Genomic DNA, 12,247 nt, shown 5'->3' with positions numbered 1-12,247 from the left:
TTTTAAAAACAAAAATTGAAATATTCATGTAAACCTAGCAGTAACCATTATTATTATTATGTTGCTTATCCTGTACATTTTCTCTGCATATTCAGTTGACCCTTGAAAACATGGGGGTTAGGGGCGCTGAACCGTGTGTTGTCAAAAATCTGCATACTGCTACTTCTGTTTCAAAAACAAAAGGGTATGGAATTAATCAATGCAAGCTACTATACATAAAATAGATAAGCTACAAAGATTTACTATATAGCACAGAATTATATTCAGTATCATGTACAAACCTATAATGGAGTATAATCTGAAAAAATTTAACTGAAACACTTTACTGTATGCCTTAAAACTAACACAGTATTGTAAATCAACTTTACTTCCATTAACACAAAACAAAGGAATTGATAAATGACTTACCAAAGGATAGGAAGCTAAAGCAGTTTGGATAAAATCTGGATTCAAATCCCTAGTTCTTTCAGTTCCACACACTGTGATCTCTGATTGACTTTTGCTGTATTTAATTGATTTTAAGATATTTGTAAAATGAAAATACAGGTACTATATTGAAAAAAAATTCATGTGTAAGGGGACTTGGAGAGTTCAAAAGCATGTTGTTCAAGGGTCAACTGTATATAAATTTGAATGTATGTGTGATATCATACATATTTGCTGATTTTTTTAAAACAGAATTGTTATACAATTTGCAAAATATAGCAGCTTGATTTTGTTATTTTGTATATCATGGATATCTTTCCATATCACATATAGACCTTATACTCATCGTTGCATAATCTTCCATTGTTTGAACATAGTATAGTTGATGAATCAGCATGAATAAGGTTGTTTCTTATTTTCTGCTATTATAACAATTTGTGTTGGTTTGATGTTTGTGTTTTTAATCCAGTCTGAGTCCTTTTGACTAAATAGTTTTCCATATTTACTAAATATTTTTTTAACAGACACTTATGAAGCAATAAGAACAGCAGATCCTTTTTATTTAATTTTTTTTCCTCAATTGCTTTGCCCAGACCTAATTTGATAGCAGTTCATTTTTTAGTCAAAGCATTTTCATTAAAGAATTAAATTTGCTTTTCTTAGAAACAACTCTCTTTTTGAACTCACAGTTCATGGGTGTTCAGAATTACATAATCGCAATTTTAGTACAGCTGACTTAAAAAGAGGTAGAAAACTAGAACTGGTGGAGTTATCAGAACTGGTTGTGTTAATGTATTTTCTCATCTAAAACATTTAAGTTTTTGCAGAAGAGAAGACTACCTGTAACTGTGGATATTCATATCACATCTATTGTGATTTGTCTCAATTTCAAAAATGTTCAGACATTAAAAAGGCACATCTTAGAAATGAAATATGGTATTATTTTTACAGTGTCTGACTTTATAATATTCACATTCTTAACCATTTTTTACCTCAACTGTTTGGGTTTTGTTTTATATTTTGATGGTTTTAATGCATATAATGTACATAATTAGTTACTGCACACCATGTTTTTCTTATTCCCAAATTGTTTATTTTGATTCATGTACTGGTTTTGGTTTAATCAGTTCACAAGGGTGATATATCCCTCTAGTTTTACATGTTTGAGAATATGTCTTCTGCTGCTTTTGTATTTAAACAAGAACTTAACTAGATCCAGATTTCTCACACAACACTTGCTTCTCCAGTACTCGGTAGACATTGCTTCACTGTCTTCTAATTGAATGTAAGCTCTATCAAGTAGGAGGCCAGTCCCTTGTAGGAAGCTTTTCTCCTCTGGGTACCCACACAGGTCTTTTCTTTGAAGTTCATTAATTTCATTGTTGATTGTTTTATATCTTTTTTTGGAGCTTATTAAGATCTTCCTTAATTTAAGGGAAATTTTCTTCTATTAGGTCTTTGAATATTTTTTCTGTTCCATTTGTTCCATTTTTCTTCAGGAACATCAGTCATGGGTATGTGGACTCTCCTCTCTCAGTCTTACGTGTCTGTCATCTCTTCTCAGGTCACTTTCATCTTTGTGCTTTTTCATTTTGTTCTGATTTTTCTCAGACCTGTCCTTGCGTCTCTGTTTGCAGTACTGCCCCGTGTTTTGCTGCTTCTAATGTAACTTTTCATCGTTGGTGGTTTTACTGTTTTCCTCTCTAGGCTCTGCTAACTCATTCTTTGTCTATTAATTTTTTTTTCAACCTCTTGTAACTCTTTAATTTATTTGAGAGTATATAGAAGAATATGTTAAAGGGAACTCTTCTACCTCTTGTTACTTAGAATTTTTTCTTCTTTTTTCCTACTATTAGAGTATAGGTTAGATGCCACATTGTAGTCATCCTTTTTTTCAATGTACCCAACAGTTTTCTCCGAGCTGTTTGCTGAAAGTCATCTGCAACATCTGGGAGTTTTATTTCTACTTTTTGTGTCTAAACACATTCTCACTGCTGCTGCTGCTGCTAAGTCACTTCAGTCGTGTCCGACTCTGTGTGACCCCATAGACAGCAGCCCATTAGATCTGTTCAGTTCTCTTCCTGGAGACGTGTGTTACTTCAGCCTTATCATAGTGGGAAGTCAGCTTGGTTCAGCTACTGTTTGGGGACTGAATTTTGTTTTATAAATTGGTTTTAACATTTCTCAGTTGATTTAGACTCCCTTCTCTACCCTTCATTAAGTTTCCAAGATTATATTTTTAAAGTTTCAGAAAAGTATTTCTGAACAGGCTGCCAGGCCAGATCTAGCTTGCATAGTGATGACCCCCATTGTGATTTTAAATTTTTTTGTATTATTTGACAACATTAAAGAAATCACTAGATTACTCTTACGAATCAAGATTTCTGGCCTTTCTTTAAAAACAATTGCCGCACCTTCTCACACGGCATCAATGGACTGAATCAGAGTAGCTGGTTTCCCTATCGGGTGTCATACGTTCTGTTTCACTTCCTGCCCACCATAGCCAAGTTGTCTAAGGGCTATAGTTATATTCCTAGAAGTAATTCTTCCTAGACCAGTGGCGACTTTTATCCAGGATACAGTGAGGAATGGGGGTTTGTGACTGAGTAGAAGACTGTGAGCCCATGCAGAGAAGGAAGCCTGTTGTACTCACTAACATCTGTAGGTATTTGAGTTTTGAACCCTGTATTAGAAGAAGTTGCTATGGAAGACAGTCTTTGCATATTGAGTTTATTTTATAATATAAATTATTAATCTTTTACCTAGTCAGGTTTTCTGTGTTGGACTTTTTAAAATGAGACAAATTACGTGGTAATAAGTTAGATAATGCCTATCCCATTTAAAGATTTCACCTTTTAAAATTGTAGTTCCATTTTTAATCCATTGCCCAAAAAAACAGTTAAAACTGTTCCATAGTGGCAGTGCTGTGTTATCTCAGTATCACCAGCAAATATTCACTAAAGCCTATTGCTCAGGGCTTCCCTGGTGGCTCAGTGATAAAGAATCCACCTGCCCATGCAGGGGACATGGTTTCAATCCCTGGTCTGGGAAGGTCCCACGTGCTGCAAGACAGCTAGCCCATGTGCCACAGCTACTGAGCCTGCGCCCTAGAGCCCGGAGCACAGCTCCTGACGCCCGCGTGCCCTGGAGCCCTGCTCTGCAATGAGGGAAGCTGCTCCAGTGAGAAGCCGGGCACCACGATCAGGAGTAGCCCAGTCACCACAGTTGGAGAAGGCCTGCGCGTGGCAATGAAGACCTAGCACAGCCATGAATAAATAAAATAAATCTTCCTTATAAATCTAGTGTATATAGGTTGTTGAGTTAAAGGTACACAAAATAGAGACCTGGCTTTTGTTTTTGAGTTGCTTACAGTCTGGTGGATACAGTGGTCATGTGGGCCAGTCAAGTACAGAAAAATGAATAATATTGTGGGATTGTTACCACAGAGTATTAAGTGACTGAGACACTGAAATACACTGAAAAATGCTTCCAAAAATTGCTGAAGTAGATGTCAGCTGAACTTGAAAGTGAGATCCCCACAGGCTGAGTTGAGGTTCAGGATTCATGCACAAAAATATGTCATAGGAAGAAGCACACAATATGTGAGAAACACCTAGTTTATAGTTTGGCAGTGCAGGAACTGGCAGGTAATTTAGAATGGACAACTTAGGAATTGGGCAGTAGAGTTGTTAAAGGCTGTTGAGTAGAGGTGTGATGTTATGTATGAATTTATTTAAGGTCTGTTTTTAAATTTATACATGCTTGCTAAAAATAATACTGACTTATCTTCTTTTAGAGAATGGTTTTTCTTGCTTTCACATGAAGTTTTGAACCCCATGTATTGCTTATTTGAGTATGCTGGCAAGAACAACTACTGTCTACAGATAAATCCAGCATCAACTATTAATCCAGACCATCTTTCATACTTTTGTTTCATTGGTCGCTTTATTGCTATGGTGAGTCTTGACTTTCCATTACCTATTTATTTATTTATTTGAATTTTGCTTATTCCAAAAGTATTTTAGAGAAGATTTTTTTTTAAAGTAATACATATCATCCTTGGTTATATGTATTCACAGATTTGGTTACCAAGGAAGTTTGCCTAGAGAGTATCAAAATAAGTTGCTGTGTGAAATCAAGATTGTGAATATAAGGATTATTGATACAGCCAGTTGATCTTTAGAAGTCCTTTCATTTAAGCCTAATTGTAGTATGACCACTTTTCAATAAGAGGAAAATCCGAGTTGTATAATCATTGAACTTGATTGATATTTTTTGAATTTTCGTAGCTTTGCAGAAGGTCTTGTGGGACTATAAACTTCTTGAGAAGTGTTTGTGTTTATGTATTTATTTGCAATTTATTATCTATCCATTCATTCAGCAAATATACATTGCCTGCTATGGCATCATAGCATGAATGGGATGAAACCATGATAAGACACAGTCCTTGTTCTTAGGGATATAAGTATTGTTAGAGGGAGACAAATAATAAATACATACTGAGGGAAAGGAAGTGTTGCTCTGTTATTTAACATGAGTAGAGGAGGCCTCTCTGATGGGTAACACTTGAACAGAAATAAGAAAGCAAGGGATTGAATCATGCAGATATTTTGGAGAACAACTTTCAAGGCACAGGGAACAACTTGAAAAAAAAAAGATCTTGGGTGGAAGTACGTTTTTGAATGAAAATGTCATAGCTGGCGCATAGAGGGAATGTGGTAGGAGATGAGACATAGGCAGTTTGTGGGATCATTCAGAAATTCAGCTAAGGGCTTTGAGCCGGGAGTGGTGTGGTCTAAGGAACATAATAGGACCCTGGATTTGATTAAGCTCAGTTTTCTGCCTTGTAGAAAGAGACTGTAATTGAGGGCAAAGGAAAGCAAGAGGAAAAGCAGGAAGACCACTCGAAATAGCTCAGCTGAGAGATGGTACTTGAGTGCTCAAGCGCGACCTCGAGAGCTGTAGCTGTGGACGTGGTGAGGGTGCTGTGGGTTCTGGATGTATCTGTACGCAGAGGCAGTCAGGTCTTCTGTCCATTTAGATGCAAGATGTGCGAGTCAGGTGTTGCACCAAACTGTAAGGTCTGTGTGTCCGGTTGCAGCTGCCATTTCCCAGGATGGCAGGGTTGTCGCAAAGAGGAAACTTGGGAAGGGACTCCAGAATTGGGATTTGGTTTAAGATTCCTGCCGATTTTCAAGTGAAGATGTAGAATAGATAGTTGGATACACAAGTCTGGCAATGCGGGCCTGTCTCAGTAAGACGATGTAACCATTTAAAGGATCAGTGTGGACAGGAAAGCTGTTTAAGGACGCTTACAAGTTGGGGAGATAAGAAGGAACCGGCAAAAGAGCCTAGGCAGAGGAGGAGATAGGAGAATCAAATACAAATGGTTTCCAGACCAAGGAAGCAGGAAGTGTGTTTCAAGAAATAAGAAGTGATCAGCTGTGTCGAATGCTGCTGGCTGATCAAGATGAGGTCCAAGAAGTAACTGTTTGAATTGGCCAGGTGAACGATATTCATGTGCAGTGGAGAGGAAAGGTGGATGGGAGGAACCTCAAGAGAGAATGGAAGGAGAAATGGGGACAATAAATATAAACTAACCTCTTAAATAGGAAAAGGAGTACGTCAAGCCTGTATATTGTCACCCGGCTTATTTAACTTATATGCAGAGTACATCATGAGAAACTCTGGGCTGGAAGAAGCACAAGCTGGAATCAAGATTGCCGGGAGAAATATCAATAACCTCAGCTATGCAGATGACCCCACCCTTATGGCAAAAAGTGAAGAAGAACTAAAGAGTCTCTTGATGAAAGTGAAAGAGGAGAGTGAAAAAGTTGGCTTAAAGCTCAACATTCAGAAAACTAAGATCATGGCATTTGGTCCCATCACTTCATGGCAAATAGATGGGGAAACAGTGGTTGACTTTATTTTTCTGGGTTCCCAAATAACTGCGGATGGTGATTGCAGCCATGAAATTAAAAGATGCTTGCTCCTTGGAAGGAAAATTATGACCAACCTAGATAGCATATTAAAAATCAGAGACATTACTTTGCCAACAAAGGTCCATCTAGTCAAGGCTATGGTTTTCCTAGTGGTCATGTATAGATGTGAGAGATGGACTGTGAAGAAAGCTGAGTGCCAAAGAATTGATGCTTTTGAACTGTGGTGTTGGAGAAGACTCTTGAGAGTCCCTTGGACTGCAAGGAGATCCAACCAGTCCATCCTAAAGGGGATCAGTCCTGGGTGTTCATTGGAAGGACTGATGTTGAAGCTGAAACTCCAATACTGTGGCCACCTCATGCGAAGAGCTGACTCGTTGGAAAAGACCCTGATGCTGGGAGGGATTGGGGGCAGGAGGAGAAGGGGACGACAGAGGATGAGATGGCTGGATGGCATCACTGACTCAATAGACATGAGTTTGGGTAAACTCCTGCAGTTGGTGATGGACAGGGAGGCCTGGCGTGCTGCGGTTAATGGGGTCGCAAAGAGTCGGACACGACTGAGGGACTGAACTGATGAATCTCTTTAAAGGGCCTTCCTGGTGGCTCAGCTGGTAAAGAAGCCGCTTGCAAGGTGGGAGACCTGGGTTCGATCCCTGGGTTGGGAAGATCCCCTGGAGGAAGGCAATGGCAACCCACTCCAGGATTCTTGCCTGGGGAATCTTACGGACAGAGGAGCCTGGTGGGCTACAGTCCATGGGGTCACAAAGAGTCAGACATGACTGAGCGACTAAGTGCACACACACAAAGTCTCTTAAAGAAACTTGCTGTGAAGGATTAACAGGAGATCAGGCGGTAACATGAAGTATGTATGGTACCAGGAATGGGAGGGGAATAGAACGTTTATGTGCTGCTGATGATCAGCAAGAGAAGAAGGAATTTGATGAGGTCAGAGAGAGGGGGTATGGGAGCCGTGGCCTTGAATAGGAGAGCAAGGGGGAGGTGTGTCCAGTGCACAGAGAAGTCACGACTTCTCCACAGTAGGAGTATATAGATTCAGATGCTGTTAGGTTTGTGCAAACGTAATTACGGTTTCAGACAGTAAATTTTAATTCATTATAACTAGACTTAAACACATCTTTATTAATCAGAATAGAAACCATTACAGTCAACACATTTTTGCCAGTGAGAAATAAGTTTGCTTATTCCTGTAGCATAAAAATCCATGCTTTGGAATTCCATGAGCTCTTGGAAAGCATCTTCTGCCTCCTGCTGGTTGTGGAAGCGTTCTCTCTGCAAAAAACTGTAGAGATGCTTGAAGAAGTGGTGGTCGGTTGGTGAGAGGTCAGGTGAATATGGTGGATGAGGCAAAACTCCATGGCCCAGTTTGTTCAACTTTTGAAGCATTGGCTGTGCGACGTGTAGTCAGATGTTATCAGACGTTGTCATGGGCATGTGAGCCCTTTTCTGTTGACCAGTGTTGGCTGCAGGCATTACAGTTTTCAGTGCATCTCATCGATTTGTTGAGCAGACGTCTCAGCTGTAATGGTTTTGCAGGGATTTCGAAAGCCGTAGTACATCGGGCTGGCAGCAGACCACCAAACAGTGACCAGTGCCTCTTTCTGGTGCAAGTTTGGCTGCGGGAAGTGCTTCGGAGCTTCTTTGCAGCCCAGCCACCGAGCCGGTCGTCACCAGTTGTCATATAAAGTCCACTTTTCCTCACACGCCGCCCTCTGGTTGAGAAATGGCTCACTGTTATCGCACAGAGCAAGAGAAGACACTTCAAACTGAAGACTTTTTACATTTTCTGTCAGCTTATGAGACACCCACTTACTGAGCTTTTTCACCTTTCTCATTTGCTTCAAATGCCAAACAACTGTGGAATGATCAGCTTTGAGTTCTTCGGCAGCTTCTCATGTAGTAAGAGGATTGTCTGATGATCTTCTCAGCTGGTCATTGTCAACTTGTGATGGCCAGCCACTACATTTCTCAACTTCAAGGCTGTCGTCTCCTTTGTAAAACTTCTTGAACAACCACTGCACTGTACGTTTGTTAGCAGTTCCTGGGCCAAAGTGCATTGTCGCTGTGAGTTGTCTGCGCTGCTTTACAACCCATTTTGAACTCGAATTAAAAAAAAAAAATCACTCAATTTGCTTTTTGTCTAGCATGATGTCTATAGTCTAAAATAAGTATACAATAAACAGCAAGTAATAGTCATTAGCAAAAAAGAAAACTATAAAGCGAGAAATGTGGATTAAAAGGATGTATAATACAACTACATTTATTTAGAATGTATTCTGACGTCAAATGGCAAATTTCAAAATGTAAAAACCGCAGTTAGTTTTGCACAAACCTAATACTAGTGAGCAGGTGTGGGGGAACCACAGAAGTTCTCTCGTGGTGGCTTCCTTGCTGCTTCCTCGGTGAGATGGAGAGCGTGCTCGTCAGCACAGTGAGAAGACAAGGTTTGAAGGTACACAGGAGAGGTGGCCAGGTGGTTAAGGTGATTGTGCTCTGAAGGTCCAAGGGAGTAATTTTAATGACTGACGATTGAATCTAAACCGAGTAAGGGGAGGACTTCCCTGGTGGTCGAGGAGTTAAGACTCTGAGTTTTCCATTGCAGAGAGTATAGGTGCCATCCCTGATTGGGGAACTAAGATCCCACATGCCACGTGGTGTGGCCAAAATTTTCAAGATAAACTGAGTAAGGGGAGGAATAACTTCATAAGGGGGTTGAGCGACAGGGACAAGCTAACAAGTTCCCTGGATTATTTTAGATCCCAATGGGGTCAAAACTTGCTGGTGCTTACTGCTGAAGGTGGTGAGCTGGAATGTCAGGAGCGCTTTGGAATTCAATTTATGAAGGAATTGCAGTCAGTGCTAATAACAGTGTCAAGGGCATGGTGTTGAGAACATTTAACTAAGTTAAAGACTAAGATCACAGAAAGGATTAAAACGTGCCAGCGTAGTAAAAGAATCATCAGCGTAGGTCGTGAAATCTTAAAAATGATGACGGTCGTGTTGAAAAAGCGTGGGATTGGATGAGTAAAAGGGGGAAACCAGAAGGTCTAAGGATGACTGCAGTAAGGAAGTAGGGGGTGGTGAGCCGTGAACGTAGAGGGCTGGCGTGGTCTTGCAGGCCGGAGCAGGGGAGGGAGGTGAGATCAGTGGTGGGAAGCAGCACAACCACTCCCAGACTTGGTGACACAGGGATGGGGCAGGAGAGAGACAGCCAGCTCCCTGAGAGGTCTGAAGGGAAACAGGGTCCTCAGAAAAACACCAGATTTCTGTTGGAACAAGATGCGAAAGGATCTTCAAAGGATGAATTGAGAATGTGGGGGATTTTGCTAATGATGGACCATGAGAGGACAAAACATGGATGGTTTTGAAAGTCGGGTCAGATGTGAGTCACGGAATTGGGTTTCAGAGCAGCCAGGCGGATGGTGGTGAGAGTCCAGGTACTGCAGGTCTGGGGCTGTCTGCGTTGGCTGTTGTGAAGGCAGGACAGGGTTAGTCCTGAGGCTCTCTCAGGCAACTGTGGGGTAAGAGAGGAGTTGGGGAGGGGTCTTCCCAGGTGCACAGGGAGCCCTAGAACGCCTTCTTTTCTGTGTCCAGTAGAGTTAATGTAATTCATGAAACATATTTAAAAGAGGGAGTTTGATAAGGCTCCATTGTCATCCTCTTTTAGAGTTATTGACAGAACATCGCATAGCTAAGTGTTTGACCTCAGTTAAAGAGATACTGTTTTCACTCTAAATTTGTTTTTCATACTTAGCATTTTATAGAATATTTTATTTTTCAGTTTTCATGACTTCAGTCTTTTAGTTTTCATGATTTATGCTGATTAATTATTAAGTATTTTTTTGCCTGTAAAGCCTTATGATACCTCTGTTATCATTGTGCCCTGAATAGGAAAATTGCTACTTTGTAAATTAAAAAAAAAATTTTTTTTCTTGGCAGGCTCTTTTTCATGGGAAGTTTATTGATACTGGTTTCTCGTTACCCTTCTACAAGCGTATGCTAAGTAAAAAACTGACTATTAAGGATTTGGAATCGATCGATACTGAATTTTATAATTCCCTTATCTGGATAAGGTTTGAAGATTTATCTTTCAATAAGGTATTTTCTTGAAACCAATTTTACATATTTTGTTAATTAGTGGTTGTATCTCTCTATCACCCAGAGACAACAACATTGAAGAATGTGGCTTAGAAATGTACTTTTCCGTTGACATGGAGATTTTGGGGAAGGTTACGTCACATGACCTGAAATTGGGAGGTTCCAATATCCTAGTGACAGAGGAGAACAAAGATGAATATATTGGGTAAGGTGATTGTCCCTACTTTCTACAACTGCCAGAGCATCTTAGAACTGTCTCTCTATACCCTTGTCTTTATGCCTTGTTTACTCCTCTGGAGACATGTTCCACATTCATTCCCTCTTTCAGTGATCCTTTTTAATTATTTTTTCTCTACTCAATCTTCCTCTTAATTTATAAACATGTTGCAAAACACCCAAAAATTCAAATATAATTTAAAAAAATCCCACTTCCCTTGCCTCTGACATACATTTATTTAAGTTCTTCCCAACAGTACTAACATTCTTGAAAAAAAATGTATATGATGACCTCCACTTTCCCACTGCCATTTGCTGTATTACATCCTACCTTGTCTGAATCAAAAATCAGAGAACATTGGTGCTAAAGAAGGGCTTTTCAAAGCCCATGCACTTCTTCATTTCTAGATGAGGAGATGGAGGCACTCTGTAGATAGTAGCAAAACCACTTCTGGAGCCGCACCTGACTAGCACTGTAATACTCATTCCTATTCCATTTCACTTCCCCCTTTTGACTTACTCTTTTAATAGTGCTCACCACAACTTCTGATTTGAAACTGTGCTCACTTAAATTCTGTGGTCCATACAGCTTACTGATTTTCTTCACTTTCTCTTTTAATGATGGTTAAGAAGTACTCTGTGTTTTAAAGCCTTTTACCTTACATAAAAAATACCATCTTTTTAAATACCATCTTTATTTTCAGTTTAATGACTGAGTGGCGTTTTTCTCGAGGAGTACAAGAACAGACCAAAGCTTTCCTTGATGGCTTTAATGAGGTTGTTCCCCTTCAGTGGCTGCAGTACTTTGATGAAAAAGAATTGGAGGTTAGGATCTTTTATTTTGCTATTATAGGGAAAGTTAATGGGAGGAGGGTCTGTTGTTATGCTTCTATGATAGAATGTCCGCAAGCTCTAAAAACATATGGCACCATCTTCAGTCCGCTCTGATTCATCAAAATGTTTAGGGGGTATAAAATTCCAGCACTGAGTAAGGGTCTTCAGTTCTCCCAAATGTGATGCTGTCATAGTGCAAAACCATCAATCAGTGCCAACTCTTAGGGCTCCTCAAGAGTGCAAACTTACTAATAATTGGGGGAACTCAAGTAGGGGAAACCATACAGTATTTGTCTTATTGTGACTGCCTTATTTCAGTTACCATAATGTCTCATGGTTCATCCATATTGTATCATGTGAAAAAATTTTTGCTTTTTCATACTGAATATATACAATATACAGGTATACATATACAACATATATGTATATATTTTCAGTATTTACTATATATATGTAAGTAACATATATATCCTGGAAGAGGAAATGGCAACCCACTCCAGTATACTTGGCTGGAGAATCCCATGGACAGAGGAGCCTGATGGGCTGCAGACCTTCGGATCGCAGAGGCAGACACAACTGAGTGACTGAACAACAACAACATATATATAGTAAACAGTAAGAAAAGACAAGACATGCGACCCTGAAAAATGAACTCCCCAGTCAGTAGGTGCCCAGTATGCTACTGGAGAAGAGTGGAGAAATAGCTCCAGAAG

The 12,247-nt window shown here is 39.8% G+C and overlaps 1 protein-coding gene across 7 annotated transcripts in view; it reads left to right on the top strand.

The window, feature by feature from the left end:
- The window catches only part of WWP1 (WW domain containing E3 ubiquitin protein ligase 1), a 136,645-nt gene that overhangs the window by 101,700 nt on the left and 22,698 nt on the right, over positions 1-12,247 (top strand). For all 7 annotated transcript variants that reach the window (XM_043880062.1, XM_043880060.1, XM_043880063.1 and 4 more), the window contains 4 exons: positions 4,223-4,382; positions 10,326-10,459; positions 10,549-10,689; positions 11,405-11,525. In XM_043880062.1, coding sequence (XP_043735997.1) covers positions 4,223-4,382; positions 10,326-10,459; positions 10,549-10,689; positions 11,405-11,525 — 556 coding nt within the window. The remainder of the gene's footprint in view (positions 1-4,222; positions 4,383-10,325; positions 10,460-10,548; positions 10,690-11,404; positions 11,526-12,247) is intronic.

Source organism: Cervus elaphus, chromosome 21 (genome assembly GCF_910594005.1).
Source record: "Cervus elaphus chromosome 21, mCerEla1.1, whole genome shotgun sequence".
Classification (NCBI taxonomy): domain Eukaryota; kingdom Metazoa; phylum Chordata; class Mammalia; order Artiodactyla; family Cervidae; genus Cervus; species Cervus elaphus.
This window is presented reverse-complemented; position numbering and strand designations above follow the sequence as displayed.